General features: G+C 31.9%; 1 protein-coding gene and 1 pseudogene across 3 annotated transcripts; both read right to left on the minus strand.

The window, feature by feature from the left end:
- Positions 1-1,143: 1,143 nt before the first annotated feature.
- On the minus strand, positions 1,144-12,514 carry LOC115983871 (beta-glucosidase BoGH3B-like). 2 transcript variants are annotated; one of them, XM_031106710.1, is made up of 10 exons: positions 12,105-12,514; positions 9,321-9,570; positions 9,006-9,210; positions 6,775-6,865; positions 6,266-6,411; positions 5,863-6,106; positions 5,484-5,588; positions 4,684-4,866; positions 3,820-4,027; positions 1,144-1,728 (listed from the first exon to the last, which is right to left on the minus strand). In XM_031106710.1, exons 2-10 carry the CDS (start codon positions 9,550-9,552, stop codon positions 1,241-1,243), a joined length of 1,902 nt encoding a protein of 633 aa, XP_030962570.1. In that variant the 5' UTR covers positions 9,553-9,570; positions 12,105-12,514; the 3' UTR covers positions 1,144-1,240. The 2 variants fall into 2 exon arrangements, with proteins under 2 accessions (XP_030962570.1, XP_030962569.1); XM_031106709.1 differs by lacking the exon at positions 12,105-12,514 and having other exon boundaries at positions 9,321-9,687.
- Positions 12,515-16,460: 3,946 nt separating this feature from the next.
- LOC115984159 lies at positions 16,461-21,611 on the minus strand (annotated as a pseudogene). The gene is made up of 10 exons (XR_004090413.1): positions 21,393-21,611; positions 21,049-21,303; positions 20,770-20,974; positions 20,090-20,180; positions 19,607-19,753; positions 19,153-19,396; positions 18,864-18,968; positions 18,245-18,427; positions 17,578-17,785; positions 16,461-17,117 (listed from the first exon to the last, which is right to left on the minus strand). The product of XR_004090413.1 is annotated as a beta-glucosidase BoGH3B-like (transcript).
- Between the last annotated feature and the right edge of the window lie 88 nt (positions 21,612-21,699).

The raw sequence follows: 21,699 nt of genomic DNA on the forward strand, positions 1-21,699 counted from the left end.
AGAGGATCCTATTCATACAAGTCGAAGTCTTATTTATAGGTAGTATTGTAAAGAGTTTATTTTTTTTATTGGAGAAATGATAAAAACTCTTACAAATAACATGGACTAAGTTTCTTTGAAGAGTAATTTGATTTTTTTTTTTTTTTTTTTTTTTTTTTTTTTTTGCAGTTGAAAGACACTCATATATAATAGAGAGAGAGAGAGAGAGAGCATAATCATTTGGGAGATAGCACAAAGAGATCTCTTTGTCGAGTGTTGAGTTTTTGTAGAGTGCAAAAATGAAGAAAAATTTATGAGAGTTTGTTTATTGTGTTAGCAGAAGATTACCATTTGATGTTTTATATAGGGTCTTAGACTTGTGCTAAGAATGTGTGGGAGAGCAAATAAAAATAAGAGTTTTTTCTTTGGCTGAGAGACACATAAGGATCACAAATTGAGTTTTTCTCTGGAATGAATTTAATTTTTTGGATTCTATTACTAGAGAAAGTTCAAGTATTTAGAGTAGAGATGCCACTTCGAAGTTGATATTCTTGTATTTATTGTGAAACTCGGCCTTTAACTCCAACTTAAGAATACATTGTAATTAATTTGTTCATAATGGATTTGTTCGGAGCTGATTCCATACTTCTTCCCTTCACGTGAAAGGATTTCTCACGCAAATTTTGGTGGTTATTTTGTGAGTGGTTTATTTTCTTTGTAGGTAAATTGCATTTTTACCGTAGAATTTTTGTTAGAGTATTTTTGAAACTATTTATTATAAATTACAACCAAGTTTAATTAATGTGGTAATTTTTTAAATGATTTAATTAATATTTACAAATATTTATAACCATATCTTGATTTATTTTTTTTATACAAGATGGAAACTCTACTCCAGTCTAATCTAAATGTATATATATGTGAAACTCCTTCCTAGAGACTTGAACCTCGGCTCTTACCCTCCACACCCCACACGCACTTATACTTATGGAGTAACCATTGCACTAAAGATATGCGATGATACCATATCTTGATTTCAAATATTTAGTATTATCTAAAAATTAACTCGATAATTAGTTTAATTGTGATGCCCAATTAACAACTTAGTGAACATACTAAGCAAAATTTTTAATACGCAAATAGGACAGAAATGGGTGACAAGAAAATCACATATTTAGAAACTTTTGTAAGATACAATCATGTCTACTTTCTTTATGATGTAAAAAAAAAAAAAAAAAAAACGTCTTCCTATAATGGTAGTTTACGTTTGCACTGTTGGTTCAGTTGTAAGGCCATATCCAAATGGGAAGAGTGGATCATAGTTTGGATCCCCAATATTCATTGGGAGTTGATCAACTCGTCTAAACCAAGTTCTAGCCAACTTGCCAGTGAATCCATAATCACCAAAAAGAACCTCAGCCACACCTTTGCCTTCAGTACCTGGGAGCCATGCAGCCACAAGACCATCCATTGATTCAAGATATGGTTCAAGCACAAGGGGACGCCCGGAGATGACAACTACAACACACTTGATATTGCTGCATGTATTGTTGATTATACTTGGTCCGGGATCGGGGAGTGTGAGGTCCATATTATCACCATTAGTCTCTGCATATGGTTTCTCACCTACTACCACAATAGCATATGAGAAAGAACTGAACCTCACTGTGGCAGGGTCTGGGTTCTCAATGAATTCCACCTTGGTGCTTGGGTCAACAGTTTCTTGAATGCCTTGGAGGATGGTGGTTCCTGTCATAAAAAAAGTAGTTCTTTCAAAGAGATAGATTGCTGAATTATTGGAGGATAACCAAATGTAATTGCAAAGGGATTTAATTTGGAAAACTTGAAAATCATCTATTTTTATTAATGGCACTTAAAGCGAGCACTTTTTCTTTTATGGTGAACAATGAAAGCACCCCCCAAAAGAACCAACTAGTTCCCACTTTCCAATATGGATAAATAGAGTTAGGATGTTTCATGTTAAAATGTTATGTTGTAACTTAATGGCAAGTTCATAACTACATCAAACACCTACTACCAAGTGATAGACAGTAAATTGAAATTATATTGGTATAGAGGGTTTTCAAAAAATCACTAAATAAATAAAAATAAATAAAAAACAGTAACTATCAAAAGGTTCATCACCACATAAATCATATCAAACAATTTCTTGAATCTTTTCCCAACAAATGTATGACAAACACAAAGCAGTAAGGCATGCACATGCAGCCCAACTCTATCTACTAATTATTGGTATATATCAGTACCATTATATACACAAAATACCCATATTATACATAGAAAATAATGTCATCCTATCTCAGTAAATTCACTCGAAAACAAATCATGCAATGCATACCCTAACCATAACATTATAAGCTACCATGAACATATTCCAAAAAGCGATCATTATTTGCATAGTCACAAAAGACATTTAAAAATGGACGAAAATTGATTGACATATATATATATATATATATATATATATCACACAAATACAAGCACAACTAAAATAGAGACACAACACACACACATCAAATGGATACAAGCCCTATTAAATCAAATTGAGAACCAAATACAAGTCCTAAAAACGCGGCTATAGGACCTTTTTTTTGTAGTAAACAAATAATTCCTATTAATCTCTGCTGAAGCTAGGCTTGTCCACGGGTCGGGTTTGTGCCCAACCCGGAACCGACCCGACTAGATCGGATGGTCGGAATTTCAACCCGCCGCCGACCGTGTGGTTGATCGGATCGGGCGGATCAAACGTTCAACAGAGGGCGGTCGGTTCGGTCGGAGTTGGAAATCTGAAAATCGGCCAAATTCCGGCACTTTAACGGCGAAATCGGCGAAATTTCAGTGATATTTTCGCCGGATTTTCGCTGGATTTTCTTCGGATTTGTCGAAATCTCATCAGGTTCGGCGAAATCTTGCCAGATCTAGTGAGATCTCGCCAAATCCGGTGAAGATTCCATGGATCTAGCTGAGATCTCGCCGGAAATGGCTGAGATCTCTCCGAATCTAAAAAACTTCTTCTGGAAATGCTTAGATCTCGGTTCGATCGGGTTTCTTCGGGTTTTGGAGAGAAAACCCGCCAACCGACCCGCCGTTTTCGGGTTCTAGAGGCCGAGATCCGCCGCCGACCATCACCGGCATCGGGTCGGACGGTTGTCGAGCCGGATCGGACGGGTTTGGGCGGGTTGGTCGGATCACGGTTTTGTTGGACACCCCTAGCTGAAGCAAAACACACATACCTCAAGATGCAAAAATGCTTTTCTTCAACCTAAAATCTTGCCAATTGGCCAAGTTTTACAAATTATTCACAATCTGTGTTGGAAATTTACTCTAGGGTTCAATTTATTGGCCTCATGGTCAATTTTCATATGATGGAAATTTAGTTATTTTAATTCTTTTAAGTCGACTTTATTCAATGAGTAGACCTGGAATTCATGTATTGTTCACGAGTGCAATTTTCCGTCCAAGATAAACCTCAATTTAGAATGGACATTACAACAATTCTCAAATGATGGGATTAATTGGGAGAATTGAACATTTGGGGTAGGGACATTATAATTCATATGAAAGATTAGAGTGAAAAGTAAAATTTGCTCCCTTTTTAAATATTTCTCCATATGAACTTAGCTACAAACACAAAGTCACCAAGCACACATCTAAGACCACATGCTAATGGGTATAGTTCGTATAGCCCTTTTTTTGTGTGGAGAAAATAGTTCATATGACTTAAAATTTGCACACAAATCTAATTGAAAAGAATATATATAGTAAGAAAGTAGACCATTGGGGAAAATAAATTGTATAGCATTGGTAGTATATATTTACCAATTGTGAGGTCATTGCCACTGAGTCCTTGCCATTCGATTGTCCATCCACCGCATTGATAGCCCAAGTTGTCTGCATGAGTTCCAACAACAAGAATCTTTGGCTGTTCCTTGATGAGGGGCAAAACACCCCCAGCATACGTAGGCTTTCCATTTTTTAATAAAACAAGAGATTTCCTCACAGCTTCCCTAGCAATATCTCTATTTTCCTAATGAACACATGGAACGTGACCAAGAGTTAGCCAATACAAAATATAACAAGACATTTATGTCAAAACTATAGACTATATACGAATTAGATAGTGAATTATAACTAAGAGTTTTATATCTCAATTAGTTAGCATTTTATTATATTTCCAATAAAGATATTCAGGATTCAAATTTTTTCTCTCCAACAATCAAATTATTAAAAACAAAAAAAATAATAATAATGAATTATATATTTTAATAGTTATTATATAAATAAAAAAGGAAATTAAAGCTCATTGAAAAATTAACCAGGTTAAATAAAGAAATTATAAATTATAAAGTTTACCAAAAGTTATTCATTTTATATATATATATATATATATATATAATTTTATATATATATATATATATATTTTTTTTTTTTTTTTGAGATACTTCATTTTTTTATACTATATGTTAGCTTTGGTGATGAAAAATTTTCCTCATCACCAAAAATACATTTTGTTATAGTGTATTCCTAGCTCAAATGACACTTTCTTATGGTAGAGGATAAGGTAAGGGTTGAAGACCCTCTAAAATTAGGTATATGATTAACAAAAAAGAACATATATGGAAAAAAAAAAAAAAAAAAAAAAAAAAAAAAAAAGCGATTAGTTTGGGATATTAAGTAGCTAACCTGGGCTCCAAGCATATCAGCTAGACTGTTATCAGCCATAGGGTTCTCAAAGAGACCCAAGGTGAACTTAACCCGCAAGATCCTACTTACGGCATCATCTATTCGGCTCATGGGAATGACATTCTTATTAACCAGATCGGTCAAGCCATCAATAAATTCTGGGTAATTGTAAGGAACCATGACCTGCAACAAATATGAAATCAGGCATCTCTCTCAACCACAGCAATTTTTAAGACAAATATCGGTATATATGTGAAAAAAAACGTTTCTAGATTTTCATGCTACTATTTAGGGTAGTGAAAATAGATGTAAGAAGAAGGCCTCAGGGGGTTTTTGAATGATTCTAATATTCTTCTTAATTACATCAATTTGACAGTATACTCTTCTCGGGATTGGTATTTGGTGTCGCTGTTAGAAATTTATCGGCACTCACTAGATAGTAGGTCCTACACGTGGGTGCCATTACATATCATATGTAACAATGATATAAAATTCTTTTTTCTCTGCTCTAAAAAAATAAAAATAAAAAATCCTTGCAGATTCAAACAAAGCAAAAACGTGTTTTACCACTTCCCAACCATTAATGGATAAGGAAAAAAAATTCTCATAATGGTGTACCTAAATTTTGAAGACTCATTGTCATAAATTTGTAAAAAATTAGAAAATATTTGCAATACTACACAAAGGTTTCCAATGATATAGGAATAATTGTAGGCACTCAGTTTAACCCAAAAAAAAAAAAAATTTGGGTAACCATGCACATGACTTGAAGAAATCTTTAGCTGAATTTTGTAACTGACCATGTCAATTCCAGCTAGAATTGCAGCTTGAATAGAATATGTGTAGTTTGCATGTGGTGGAGAGGTAATCCTGTCAAGTCCTTGCCAATCTGAGATGACGAAACCCTGAAAGGTTCAACCCATAATTCAATTAGAAATATTCTCATGTATAAATTTTGTAAGAGAATGATAAAATATTACAAATTTTACTATATAAACTTTATAGACCAAAATGTCAACTTCTAACTAAATACAAAACAAAAGAAAAATTAAGAAATTAATTTATTATAATATTATTGAGGTGTCAATAATCTATTCATAGTCATGTCAGGTTATAAGATTTATGAATTAAAATTGACAATAATTTAATAAAAATTACTAATAATAAATTAGAAATTACCTCAAAATGGAGTCTTTTCTTAAGAAACCGAGTCACCAACCTTTCGTTTGCATGCATCTTCACTCCGTTCACACTCGAGTAGGATACCATGATAGTAGAAACACCCTTAATGATTGAAATATAGTAAGGAGGCATGTGGATGCCGAACAATACTCGCGGGGTAACAATGGTGTCATTTTCATTAATGCCCTTCATTGTGCCTCCATCACCAACATAGTGCTTTGCACAAGCTGCCACCTTATTCCTGTATGCAATGCAATCATAAACATTGGTATGGATTTCACATATATTTGGCACTAGTGGCTATTGATTTCTTTCTTTTTTTGGTAAACAAAAATTTTGAATTTACCATCTTTGAAACAAAGATCAAATAAAGTAAAGTAAAGGAGACACTGATTCTTACTTTCCTTCAATATATGGATGGGAGAAATAAGAATTATTAGGGAGTTCTCCTTGCAACCCTGAGATGATCTCAGTCATCATTTTGACAATCTTGGGGTCCTCACTGTAGCTCTCGTAGCATCGACCCCACCTCGGATCTCTGCAGACCTGCATTATTCAACAGAGAATATAGCATTGATGAAAAAAGAATTGCTCATGTACTAAAATAAAATAAAATAAAATAAAAGTTTACCACACGAGTGATTTTAGTAAAATTATTTCTTTTAGTCTAACGTAAAGTGATCAACTTTAGTTCCTAAAAGACTTTGTTAAAAACTTATTTCCTTCTCCCTTGTTTGGGTGTGTATTTGTTTCTTTATATCAATTTAAATTTTAGAGACAAAAATTGTTCCTGTACTAAACTTTAAGGAAAGATATTATGTTTAAGAAAGTAGAAAAAAAAGAGCGAAATTCAGTTATTAAGGTTTTCTTCTATATAGAGTCCATTTCTATGAAGAAATTTTTACTTACCGCAACACATGGAGCAAATGTATAAGGAATTCCAGTGGCTCGAACTTCACGTGCAGTTGCACTCCCGATCCTCCTTATAAGGTCAGGATCTCTACAGTAGATCACAGAATGTGCATAAGAAGTTTAATTCATGCATTGTGGAGTACCACAGAATAGTGGATTGATCTTATTATCAGTTTACATGTTGAATACAAAACAGAAACATTGTATTTAAAAACTAAAAGCAATGCATTTCTTATAAGGCTAAAATACTCATATTTTAAAAAATAAAAAATAAAATTAACTGTGAACCTCAATCAATATAGGATACATAGCTAGCAGAATAACAATAATTAAATGCAAAATCAGTATCTGATGAGTCAGAAAGGGGTAGAGTTGTTCTGATATCTAAGTCATCCTAAAATAAAATTACCATTAATATTATACAAGCAGATTTATAATAAAATTTTGAAAAACAAGAATTAAAATACACTAGCCTCAGCACACGCGCTTTACATGTATGATGAGACTTTTTTTTTTTTTTTTTTTTGGAGTTTAATATCATAATTTTTCAATTTGAATTTATCTATTGTTAGTGAGGTTACACAAGAAATGATTTTTTAAAAACTAAAATTTAGGAATTTGAAAATGAGTAAACTGATAGATTTAGTATGTGCTAATATTTAAAGGAAAATGTATCAAACGTATATGAAATATATTTAAATAGAGAGTGTGTTCTAATTTTTAAGAAAAAAGTTTCTCTGATAGTTTTCAGTTTTTGAATTACAATTTTAACCTTATTTTTTATTTTTTAGGAATAATAATTATCTAATTAGATTAGAGGCATTTTTAACCTTTTTTTTGAAGTCATAACTAATTTTTTGAATCTCTTAATATCTATACTAACTATAAGAAAATTCTCCATTTTGGACTGAACTTTTATGTGTTTCAAAAATACCCCAAAACTTTAACTTTAATAGAGAAAAAACTTGAGGATGACACAGTAAAAATATAATTCCAACTCCACTTAAAATACTTACAAAATATAACACTTTTCTATTAATATATGTCTTCAAAATAAACTTATTCAATTTTTTTTTTAAGAGGAAATTATGACACTAAACCCAAAAAAAAAAAAAAAAAAAGCCTCATCGCACATGCAAAGCATATGTAATGAGGCTAGTATAGAGATAAATGCAGGGATATAAATGAAACGCATACCTGGTTTTATCCAATATTGATTATATATGCATTTTAAAATTTTAAGTGAGGTAACATGGGAAAGGATTTTTAAAAAACTAAAATTTAGGATTTTGAAAATGAGTAAACCAATGGGTTTAGTGTGTGCTAATATTTAAGGGAAAATGTATCAAACGTGTGTGAAATATATTTAAATAGAAAGTGTGTGCTAATTTTTAAGAAAAAGGTTTCTCAAGTAGTTTTTTGTTTTTAAATTTTGTTGAATTACAGTTTTAACTCTATTTTTTTTTTTTTTAGGAATAAGGATTATCTAATTATATTAGAATCATTTTAAACATTTTTTAAAGTCATAACTAATTTTTTTAATCATCTTAATATATAGAGAAAATATATAGAGATATAAATAAAATGCATACCTAGTTTTATCCAATATTGATTATATAAATGAAATGCATACTTGGTTTTATTCAATATTGATTATATATGCATTTTGAAATTTTCAGTAAGGTTATACAGGAAAGACTTTTTAAAAAACTAAAATTTAGGATTTTGAAAATGAGTAAACTTATAGGTTTAGTGTGTGTTAATATTTAAGGGAAAATGTATCAAACCTATGTAAGATATATTTAAATAGAAAGTGTGTGCTAATTCTTAATTCTTAAGAAAGAAGTTTCTTTAGTAGTTTTCTATTTTTAAGTTGAATTACAATTTTAACCCTATTTTTTATTTTTTAGGAATAAAGATTATCTAATTATATTAGAGTCATTTTAAAACTTTTTTGAGATCATAATTAACTTTTTGAATCATCTTAATATATAAATATATAAATGAAATGCATGCCTAGTTTTATCCAATATTGATTATATATGCATTTTGAAATTTTCAAGTGAGTTTTGATTAGCTTTTTTTTCTTTTAATTTATAATTTATTTGTTTTTGTAGAGCATTCAAAACTTCTTTTTTTAGGTATAATTATATTTTTGTTAACTTCTAGCAAATATACTTTCAGTGAAAAAAACTAATCCAAAAAAATCATGTTGATCATGCACTTGCCTGGTCACTCCAAGGCCCACATTATGAGGAAAAATGGTTGCATTGTACGCATTGTTGTGGCCATGAACAGCATCAATTCCATATATCATAGGGATTGCAAGACGAGTGGACATAGCCCCTTTCTGAAAATCGTTCACTGCATCAATCCATTGCTGTGCAGTAGCCATAGGAGCAGGGACACTCCCTCCACCACTTAATACACTTCCTATATATAGCAATGCCAATTTTTTCAATTTATTAAATCTCAAAAACACAATTCCTGAAATTATTGCTCAAGCAATTCAAGCAATGCAATAATAGAAGTCATTCAGTCACCAATAAAGAATTTATTCATGATTTCAGCAGAGGCATTGGCACGTTCAATTTGGACCATCTGACCAATCTTTTCTTGAAGAGTCATTCTCATCATGAGATCCCTGATCCTAATACGAATTGGCTGGTTCGGGTCTGTGTATGCCGTGTATCCTGTCACTTTTGCCATGTTGGATGCATAGCAACATAATACTAAAATCAAAAATCCCAGGAAGGGGGTTGAAATTCTTGCCATTTTGTCCCCCTACAAGTCCTGCGAAAATAAAGAATGAAAGGTGATATAGGAGACCAACAATAAACCAAGAACCATTAACATTGTATCCAAATGTATCGTGGTTACCATCACGCGTAATGGTAACTCTACAAGTACAAAGTTCTTGGGGTAAGGATGGAAGAAGGGTCGAAATTCAAGTTTTCAAAAAAGAGCTTCACATATATATATACTTAGATTAAACTAGAATAGAATTTCTATTTTGTATAAAATAAAAAATGTATACGTGAATATAAAAAGTCATTGAAAAATCATGGTTTTGTTTCTAAGTTCACATTTTATGGAAGCTAAAGAAAAATATGATTATGAAAACCCAAGAAGTATGTGGAAAATAAAACTACCAGCAAGTCACAGGAAAAGAAGGGACAGATAAAAAAGCAATAAGAGAAAGAACTTACAGAAAAAACTAAAAAACTAACTGCAGTTTAGAAGATTGAAGATGGGTATAAATAAGGAAGCATAGTGGCATAGTGCTTGAAATGGACTGGAATAGGATTAGGAAAGTGTAAATATGGAAGGCATCGTTTGCTAATATTTTCACAGGGTTACGTATATTCTGTTTGAAGCTGGGTTTCTCCTATAATATAGCGGGAGGTCAATGCATTTGTTGAATTTTGAAACACAATTCTGTCATTACTAAGTAAAGCTAGTCTATTTTGCGAGAAGGTATTTAGTATCAAACGATACCCTATCAATGGTATCAAAATCCAAAAAATGAGATATGTCTGCAAAAATAACATCACTAATAAATAAAAGACATGTGTCAGTAGATAGTTATTTTGACACTCATATTTCTCGTTAATTTTATTTTAATACGAATAACTTGGTATCATTCTATACAAGATACTTTATCCTTCTCTATCCACAAGCTCAACCTGCTAAGTTTGGTTGTAATTGGCTAAAGATTTTGGTTTTGGAGAAAGTTTGTATTGCTTTAATGAATCATTTATGTTGTCAAGTGTGTTCTACAAGTAAAAGCTAAAATGCATTTAATATTTTATTAAATACTATTATTAAAATTTTTTCTAGAAAAAAAGAAAAAGAAAAAAGACAATCTCTTTCACACACACACACACACACAAAAAGACATAATCACAATAAAGTTATGCGTTCAAACTAATGATTTATTTCCAAGATTTTTTTAATAAATGTTCAACAACAAGGTTTTAATGCCCTTTTTTTTTCTTGAGATTAAAATCTTATTTTAGTCTAATCTAAGTGTACATGGGTGTAAAGTTTCTCTTTTGGAGACTTGAACTCCGACCTTTACCTCTTCCACAAGAACTTATAATTATGAAGTGACTACTATTATGTCAAGGGTGCAAAGTGATATTGCCAATTTTTAAAAAATAAAATAAGATTCATTTATAGATAATTTACTGGTTTACATGTGCAAATTTATTATGGTTGTTTATTCTTCTCTTAAATAGACCCATTAAATGCCCCTTAATTGATTGTCCTATTTGGGTTTACTATTATTTCAGTTATTTTTTGTTTTTCAAATAATCTAACTTTTAGGGCATGTTTGGTAAACTATGATAGACACTGTAATGTAATAACTATTCCTATGGTTTAGCTGTTCAGTAGTTTGGTTATGTTTTTATTATAGGGAATAATAATTTTTTATAAATAACAATTCTTTAAAATTAGGAATAACTATTTCTCTCTAAGAGTAAGTGTAATAATTTATAACATTAATATATTTTCAAATAAACAAACTTTCCATATCTACAAAACAATTATGGAAATTAAAAAAAAAAATCAAAAAATAACTCATCTCTCTCAAATTTAAAATATATTATTTTCTAAGAAATATAATTGTATAAGCGAGATATTTCTTAAAATAGATCTTAAGTTTTATTGTAATGCAACAACTTACAACCAAGCTAATAAATTTTATCCCACGTTGGTTGTGTATCTAGTATCCGCTGTTTTTAACCCCAGTTTACAACTACAATGGTTAGACCATTTTGTAGTTATACTCTGATTATGTAACGTATTATAAACCTAGTTTAAAACATTAATATTACTATTTTAGTGTATATTTTAATAAGTATTACTATTTACAAAAAAATAAAAAAAATAAAAAACCAACCAAACTAATGAATATGTTTGGTTATTTCATCATAACACATTTTATTTCCACTAATAAAAACTACCATTGCTATTGTAATTCACATTTAGTGTACCAAACGTGTCTTTAGTTTGTTTTGTTTTGTTTTTTTAAGGAATAACTAATAAGCTAGTTTCTAGATTTTTGTCACACATTTAACATAAAAGTTACAAAAAACTATGTCTATTGATAAACATTGACAGACGATTATGACATAAATTGTAATGACCCAAGAAAAAGTGCTAGTCACATCTGCGCTATATCTCAAAAGGATTAGTCACAAATGAGACTCCTTATAGTTGTTAATAAAGCCCAGATCTACCTAGTAAATACCGATGTGGGACTCATCACAGTGTTATTAATTCCGTTCCATTCCGGCCGGAATGGCCGGAAAATTTCGTACCGGCATATAAACTGGAACAATAGTCCCCCCTGTTCCACCTCGGATCAAATTTCGGCCTGTTCCGGTGAGTTTCGGGTGTTCCGGGCTGTTTCGGTCAATTTCGGCCGAAATACAAGATTCGGCCGGCATGAGTTGAAGTTATGGGTCTGAATATAGAGAGAGAAGAGAGAGGTTTTGAGGTATAGGTGTGATGTGAGAGAGTGCTTAGTGTGAGATAGAGAGAAAACAAAAGGGAAAAAAAAGTTTAATACATGCTTAACTGCATTCGGCGTCAAGACAGAAGCAACGAGCAAAAGGAGTGCTGTTTCGGTCAGTTCTCCATTGTTCTTCAAAGTTTTGAGAGAGACAAGATTTTGAACTTGAAATATGCAGAATGGGCTGTGGGGTAGGTAGGGTAATAAATGAGAGAAGATATTTAAACAATTTTATTACTTTTTTATTGAACCATCTGTTACTTCCAATGCTTTTATCTATTTTTTTAATTATATTATTGGGATATGCATGGCAGACGTGGTAGGTAGCTTAAGTTTCACACAATCTCAATGATAAATGTAGCACTAGTGGGTTATTCAGGGAAAAGAAAAAGTAAATCCGAAAAAAGAGAGAAGAGTAAGAAGAAAAAAAACTAATAAGATGATTTTGATCAGTTCATTAAGCATTTTTTTTAATATTTATTTCATTAACTTGTATTATTATTTAACTAAATAAAAATAAAAATTTGTAATACATTTTTTTATGTTAAGACTTAAGATTAAATAATTTGTATTATTTGATATTTATTTAGTTATTTACTTCTTTGAATTTCTAATTTTATATTGTATAAGAATATATATATATATATATTTATTTATTTATTTTAGGAAACCCGAAACACCTTGAAACAGTATGTCGAAATAGGCCAGTACCGAAATATTTCATTCTACTAGACAAATCGAAACAGGGTCCGAAACGGTATTCATAACAACGCATCGCACACCTCCACACATCATACAATCAATCAAATTGGGGTATCACATAAATGGTAATCTTTATTACTAAGAATTAAAAGTGTTATAATAGAATAATTAAATAATGAAATTTAGTTACTAAATTTGTTGTATCCTAACTCAATATCTTTCTATTGGAGGTAAATTTTGACAAATCCACCATTAGATTATATATTTTTCTTATATCTTCTATGCTTGCAAAAATTTTAGAAAATTAAAGATCAATAGCAATGTCATCAATAAATTGTTTAAATTGCAAGTTTTTTTAGTTTAAAATTATACATAAAATATAAGCTTATAAATCATATAATAAATAATATCCAATTGACACAGAATTTGACTTGTATATTAAGAACATAAAGAATATGCAATTCAATAGTTAGATTTTTAAAATATGTAGTAATATTTATTTTATTGAGTAAATTTGTAACTTTAGACTATAGCTAGTTTTGTAACTAAACTTTGTCAATAACTAAACCTATTAATAAGTTTGGTTGTAAGTTGTAATATTAGAAATAAACTTAAAATATATTTTAGGAAATATCTTACTCATACAATTATATTTACTAAAAACTAATATTTTTTAAATTTGAAAGAGAGATTAGTTTTTTTTTTTTTTTTTCAACTATAATACTATTCCCCTATTTAGAATCCTCATTTTAGATGCCCAAAGTACCCTCAAATTCATATGCATAGAAAGTTTAAATAATATGGTTAGACATGTAAAATTGCTAATTTTAAAACTCCTAAAATTTAGCTAAATTTTTAAAAAATCAATTTTTTCTCTCTCACGTTAGTCTCACTCTCTCAAACTACCGAATAGCTAAACCATTGGAAAACTATTATATTACCATGTCTATTATAGTTCACCAAATGTACTCTATGCAATAAACTACCGAAAACTGCGAGGTATCCAAATTGAATTTGAATGTTTATTGTTTTTTAACTTGTCACACACTTCAACATAACTTGGACATTTGTCAATGTGTTATTGGATTATATCCCTCACATATGGGGACCACCATTGATACTTGTGAAAATTAATTCAATCTTCACTTGATATTTGTATTAGATGTGACAAAGTATGTGCAAGAGCCTGTGCTTCCAAACTTTTTGAATTTTTAAAGTTGTTAAGACTATAATTGTTTGGAAAGAGTTTGTATTTTATACCTCATATACTCATATCCAACCTAATTATGCATTTAAAATTACTAAAATTTCCCTATTGATTATTTTATTTACACACATAAAAAAAAAAATTAAAAAAAAAACTAGGGTTTCTACCACAGAATACGTGTTGTAAGGACTGAATTTGGATTGTACCTAGTATAGGGTTGAGTTTTAGCCCAATAAACTCAAACAATAAATTTATAGAGCGTGGGTGAAAGAACTAGTCCTACTCCAGAAGAAAGACAATAAAAGTTGCTGAATTAAGATTGTTAAACACAAATAAAATAAAAAAATCTGTCCTCGGCACTGCTTGAGAAGTCTATGTTGTAATATCTTGTTTTCTTTAACAAAGTTACAAGAGTTCACAATATTATTACCCAGATTTCTTGATTTTTTTCGACCCCCCTCTTTAGGCCATCTTCCTATGCTATATACTACAATCTTGGTATCATCCTTACTATACACGTGTAAGTTAGATTCTAGGAACTCCTTCTTATCCCATCCAACACCTCCCAGAACCATCAACTAGTAGCTGTAAGGCTGCTTGACCACTATTCAGGTATCACCTCCATATTAATGCAGCTAGAGAGTTAGTTGGGAGGCATTTAATGTGGAGGTAGCAGCTTTTGAAGATATTTGTTGCCTCCCCTTTGCTTATCTCTTATCCAATGTCCGACTCTTAATTGTGATGCAACCTTAAAGAGTGTCCAGGGTGATAAGACATTCTTACTGACCTCAGATCTCCATTTCCGAGATAACTTTTCTCCTCAGACGTATTTTGAACTATCACATACAATCTTTATGTCTTCTTCTTATATCATTCCCATTATAACTTTATTTGACCATCCTCAGATGGGATAATATCCTCGGATTGGGTAATATCCTCAGATTGGTCCATAGGCCCAATCCATACAGTTTTAATAGTACCTTCTAGATAGTTGGCCCCCACACGTGTGATACTCTTTCTTCTAAAGAATCTACAAAAAATACAATGGAGTAGCGGAGGAAAAATCTTTAAATGCCCTTGTTCTCCTTCATTCTTGTAATGCTCTTTATTGAAGAATGTATCTTATGAGGTCTCTCCTTCAATACATGTGAGACCCACATATGTGTGGTCCTTTTACTGAGAGATTTATTGTTCTTTGTCAAATTGTGTTTATTGGTTTTGTTTTTTGTTTCAATTAGGATTTGAAGGTTGGTAACTTGGCATGCTTTAAGTTGCTAAAGAAATTTTTTGGTCTAAAAAGCATAAAACAGTTCTTAAAATTGGAAAACTTAAGGGGGGAAAAAGTTACTAAACTTACCCTAAACCTTTTTATATCATTTTTTCCTATAAAACCAATTGGATCCAACCCATGGTAAGATAACTACAACTTTACTCACTTTCTTTTTATTAGATGTGAATTTTGAAAAATCCTCTATTAGATTACATTTTCTTCTTATTGCTCTATGTTTGCAAAATTTCAAGAAAACCAAAAATCAATAACTATGTTATCAATAAAATGTTTAAATTTTAAATTTTTGTAGTCTAAAATTATACACAAAAATTAAGTTTATGTATCGAATAGTAAATAATATCCAATTAGCACAAAATTTGACATGCTTGTTAAGAATATAAAAAACATGCAATTCGATGATTAGATTTTCAAAATATATACTCATATTAATTTTTTTAGGGTAAGTGTAGAATACTGTTCAAACCCTTGTTGGACCATAAACCCACATTTAATTTGGAGGTGATGGCTACCAAGTCTACACGCCACTGTCTCCTATTCTTCTGACGTAGTCAACATTCTTGATACAAAGGCTATCTATTTCCCCTTTTTACTTATTTGGGGGAGGCTATTGTCTGACGATTGAGGAGTTGGTGTGGTCCTCGGCTGGCCTCTTCGAGGGCGTGTCCACTCCCAATTGACCTCCTTTGGTGGACCTCATGTTATCTTGGACATCTCGAGCTCCTGGCCTTTCTCTTTGGTTCCATTGGACCGAGCCCACTCTCCTCTTTCCTTCCACATTTCTGCCCCAACCCTGTTCCTTTTTCTCTGGCTCATGGGCTCGTAATTATTATTTGGTCCATACAACCCCCCACCCCATAGGACAAAAAAGCATAAAGAAAAACAAAGAAAGAAAAGTCTCTTCATATAATAAGGAACATATAAAGAATGACAACTATTAGTTAATCTAAATATTGTCAGCATTAATAACTTCCAATTGTAAGGTTATGTGAAAATGATGAGACCATTAAACTTCAAATATTCCCTTGCAGTTTATATAAATATATATTTAGAAGCTTTTGAAAGATACAATCATGTATACTTCTTATATGAAAAAAAAAAAAAAAAAAATCTCTTCCTATAGGAGATGGTTGTTTACATTTGCTTTATTGGCTGAGTTGTAAGGCCAAATCCAAATGGGAACAGTGGATCATAGTGTGCATCCCCAACATTCATTGGGAGTTGATCAACTCGTTTAAACCAAGTTCTAGCCAACTTGCCAGTGAATCCATAATCACCAAAAAGAACATCAGCCACACCTTGACCTTCAGTACCTGGGAGCCATGCAGCCACAAGAGCATCCATTGATTCAAGATATGGTTCAATCACAAGGGGACGCCCGGAGACGACAACTACAACACACTTGATATGGCTGCATACGTTCTTGATTGTATCTGGTCCGGGAGCGGGGAGAGTGAGTTTCAAATTATCACCATTAGTCTCTGCATATGGTTGCTCACCTACTACCACAATGGCATATGCGTAGTCATTGGAAGTGATAAAGGCAGTGTCTGGGTTCTCATTGTAGACCACTTGGGTGCTTGGATCAACAGTGTCTTTAATGGCTTTGAGGATGGTGGTTCCTGTCATAAAATAGAAGTTCTTTCAATGAGATAGATTGCTGAATTTAAATGATAAATGGAAGGCTGATGTATTATTGGAGAATAACCAAATGTAATTGCAAAGGGAGATAATTTGGAAAACATGAAAATCATCCATTTTTATTAATGGCACTTAAAAGTGAGCACTTTTTGTTTATGGTGAACAATGAAAGCACCCCCAAAGGAACCAACTAGTTCCCAATATGGATGAATAGAGTTAGGATATTTCATGTTAAAATGTCATGTTGTAACCTAATGGCATGGTCATAACAACATCAAACACCTACTACCATGTGATAGATAGTAAATTGAAGTTATATGGCTATAGATGGTTTTAAAAAAAAATCACTATATTCTCTTTAAAAAAACCAAAGAAGATAAACACAGTAACTAATTGAAAAGAATATAGTCAGAAAGTAGACCATTGGGGAAAAAAATATACCCGAAGTGAGGTTATTCCCACTGAGTCCTTGCCATTCGATTGTCCATCCACCGCATTGATAGCCCAAGTTGTCTGCATTAGTTCCAGCAACAAGAATCTTTGGCGCTTTCTTGGGGAGGGGCAAAATAGGCCCAGTATATGCAGACTTTCCATTTTTCAATAAAACAAGTGATTTCCTCACAGCTTCCCTAGCAATTTCTCTATGTTCCTAATGAAAAAACATGGAATTTGATCAAGAGTTGACCAATACAAAATATAACTAACCATTTATGTCAATCTATAGACTATATATGAATTGGATAGTGGATATAACTAAGAGTCTTGTAACTCAACTGGTTGACACTTTATTGTATTTTTAATGGAGACATCCAAAGTTTAAATTTCCTTCCACTCTTCTAACTATAAAATTATAAAATAAATAAAAAAATCATTGAATTATATATTTAATATTTTAGAAGCTATTATATATTTAGAAAAGGAAATAAAAGCTCATGGAAAAATTAACCAGGTTAAATAAAGAGATTATAAAGTTCACCAATTAGTCGTAGCTCAAATGGCATATTTTCTTAAGGTAGAGGATAAGGTCACCCTCTAAAATTAGGAATATAATTACAAAAAAAAAAAAAAATGAAAAACAAAGATTAGTTTGGGATATTAAGTGGCTAACCTGGGCTCCAAGCATATCAGCTAGACTGTTATCAGCCAGAGGGTTTTCAAAGAGACCCATGGAGAACTTAACGCGCAAGATCCTCCTTACAGCATCATCTATTCGGCTCAAGGGAATGAAATTCTTGTTAATCAGATTGGTCAAGTCATCAACAAATTCTGTGACATTGTAAGGACCCATGACCTGCAACAAATATGAAATCAGGCATCTCTCTCAACTATAGCAACTTTAGACAAATATCAACCAAGCTTCAAGTAGAACTATGAAAAAATTATATTGAAAAATAACAATTCTAGTTTTTCATACTATCATTTAGGGTAGTGAAATTAGATGTAAGAAGAAGGCCTCAAGGGGTTTTTGAATGATTCTAATATAAGCAAAAATGCGCTTTGCTACTTCCCAACCATTAACGGACGAGGAAAAAGAATTCTCATAAGGGTGCACCTAAAATTTTGAAGACTCATTGCCCTTAAATTTGTAAAAAATTAGAAAATCTTTGCAAGACTACACAAAGGTATCCAATGATATAGGAATAATTGCAGGCACTCAGTTTAACAAAAAATAAATTTGGGGAACCATGCACGATTTGAAGAAATCTTTAGCTGAGTTTGTAACCGACCATGTCAACACCAGCTAGAATTGAAGCTTGAATAGAATATGTGTAGTTTGAATGTGGTGGAGAGGTAATCTTGTCAATTCCTTGCCAATCTGAGATGATGAAACCCTGAAAGGTTCAACCCATAATCCAATTAGAAATATTCTCATGAACAAAAGAGAAATTAAGGAAACTTATTTATTATGTTGTTTAGGTGTCAATAATCTACTCATAGTCATGTCAGTTTATAAGATTTATGTATTAAAATTGACAATAAATTTATAAAAACTACTAATACTGAATTAGAAATTACCCTGAACTTGAGTCTATTCTTAAGAAACCCGGTCAACAGCTCTTGGTTTGCATGCATCTTCACTCCATTCAAACTTGAGTAGGATGCCATGATAGTAGAAACACCCCTAATGATTGAATTATAGTAAGCAGGCATGTGGATGCTGTACAATTCGTGCTGGCTAACTATAGTGTCGTTTTCATTAATGCCCTTGACTGTGCCTCCATCACCAACATAGTGCTTTGCACAAGCTGCCACCTTATCCCTGTATGCAATGTAATCATAAACATTGGTATGGATTTCACATATATTTGGCACTAGCGTATAATAAAGGCTTTGTAGATACATACTAATAGAATTAATTGTGGCTATTGATTTCTTTCTTTTTCTTTTTTCTTTTTTTTTTAAAAAAAAAATTGAATTTACCATCTTTGAAACAAAGATCAAATAAAGTAAAGGGGACACTATTTCTTACTTTCCTCCAACGTATGGTCTGCCCAACCAAGATTTATCAGGGAGAATCTCCTTGCAACCCAGAGATGATCTCAGTCATCATTTGGACAATCTTGGGGTCCTCACTGTAGCTCTCGTAGCATCGACCCCACCTTGGATCTCTGCAGACCTGCATTATTCAACAGAGAATATAGGATTACTGAAAAAAAAAGATAAAACTAAAGTTTAGCACACGAGCAATTTTAGTATCTAAATTTTAAAATGATTTCATTTAGTCTAATGGAAAGTGACCAACTTTAGCTCTGAAAAGACTTCGTGATCGATTTATTCCCTAACAAATTTAAAAATGATTACTTTTAGATGCCCTTATGGAGTGATGTCATGTCAATTTTTCGGTTGACCATATCATGGAAGGGACTAAAGCAATCAATTCAAATTTTAGAGACTAAAATTGCTTTTGTGCTATTTATATATAGTTCATTCCTATGAAGAAATTTTTACTTACCGCAATACATGGAGCAAAAGCATAAGGAATTCCAGTGGCTCGAACTTCATGTGCAGTTGCAATCCCAATCTTCTTTATAAGTTGAGGATCCCTATAGTAGATCACAGAATGTCACAGAATAATGGATTGATCTTATCAGTTTACTTGTTGAATACAGAACAGAAAAACTCATATTCAAAAAAACTAAAAGCAATGCATTTCTTATAAGGCTAAAATACTCATATTTAAAATAAAATAAAATAAAAAATCAAATCAACTGTGAACTTCAATAAATATAGGATACATAGCTAGCAGAATAACAATAATTAAATGCAAAATCAGCATCTGATGTGTCTAAAAAGGGTAGAGTTGTTATACTATTGATCTCAAGTGGATGAACAGATATCTAAGTCACCCTATTTATTGTCAAAAGAAAATTACAATTAATATTATTCAAGCAAATTTATAATAAAATTTTGTAAAACAAGAATTAAATATAATAAAATACATATACACGAAATGCATATATACCGGGTTTTATCCAATATTGATTATATATGCATTTAGAAATTTTCAGGTGAGTTTGGATTAGCTTTACTCATTTAATTTTAATTTTTTTTTGTTTGTGTAAAGCATTCAAAACTTCATTTTTGTTAACTTCTAGCTCAAACGCACAAAAATCATGTTAATTAAGCACTTGCCTGGTGACTCCAAGGCCCACATTATGAGGAAAAATGGTTGCATTGTACACATTGTTGTGGCCATGAACAGCATCAATTCCATATATCATAGGAATTCCAAGACGAGTGGCAAGAGCCCCTTTCTGAATTTTGTTCACCGTATCAATCCATTGCCGTGGAGTAGCCTTAGGAGCAGGGACACTCCCTCCACCACTTAATACACTTCCTATAGCAATGCCCATATTATTAGAACCTCAAAAACACAATTAGAAGTTATTCAATCCCATTTGCATAGCATACCAATATAAAACTGCTTCATGATTTGTGCGGTGGCATTGACACGTTCAATTTGGACCATCTGACCGATCTTTTCTTCGAGAGTCATTCTCTTCATGAGGTCCTTGATCCTAGCACCGATTGGCCGCTTCGGGTCTTTGTATGCCGGGTATCCTGCCGCTTGTACCATGTTGGATGCATAGCAACATAATAATACTAAAAGAAAAATTCCCAAGAAGGGGGTTGAAATTCTTGCCATTTTGTTGTCCCCTACAAGTCCTGCAAAAATAAACCAAGAACCATTAACATTGTATCCAAATGTGTTGTGGTTGTTTATCAAAAAAAAAAGAGAGAGAGAAAGAACTTACAGGACAAAAATAAACGGAGTTGAAAAGATTTTGAAGGTGGGTATAAATAAGGAAGCTTATTAGTGGCATAGTGCTTGAAATAGACTGGAAAAGGATTAGAACAATGTAATATGAAAGAAAAAGAAAAGTGGCATCATTTGCTGATTTTGAATGCATTTTTTGAATTTTGAAAGGCAGCTCTGCCATCGACAATTAAAAGCTGGTCTTCTCTGCCCAAAAGCTCAACTTGAGAAACTTTGTCGATTGCTTTAATAAATGGTTTATGTTAACCGTGTTTAAATGCATTTAATGTTTTATTAAATAAATT

The sequence above is a fragment of the Quercus lobata genome, chromosome 4, assembly GCF_001633185.2.
Source record: "Quercus lobata isolate SW786 chromosome 4, ValleyOak3.0 Primary Assembly, whole genome shotgun sequence".
NCBI lineage: Eukaryota > Viridiplantae > Streptophyta > Magnoliopsida > Fagales > Fagaceae > Quercus > Quercus lobata.

Coding starts and splice junctions, on each gene's coding strand:
- LOC115983871 (XM_031106710.1), bottom strand. CDS start 9,552: ATGGCAAGAATTTCAACCCCCTTCCTGGGATTTTTGATTTTAGTATTA. Junction 9,211..9,320: donor CATGAATAAATTCTTTATTG/GTGACTGAATGA, acceptor TGCTATATATAG/GAAGTGTATTAAGTGGTGGA. Junction 4,867..5,483: donor TTCTAGCTGGAATTGACATG/GTCAGTTACAAA, acceptor TATTTGTTGCAG/GTCATGGTTCCTTACAATTA.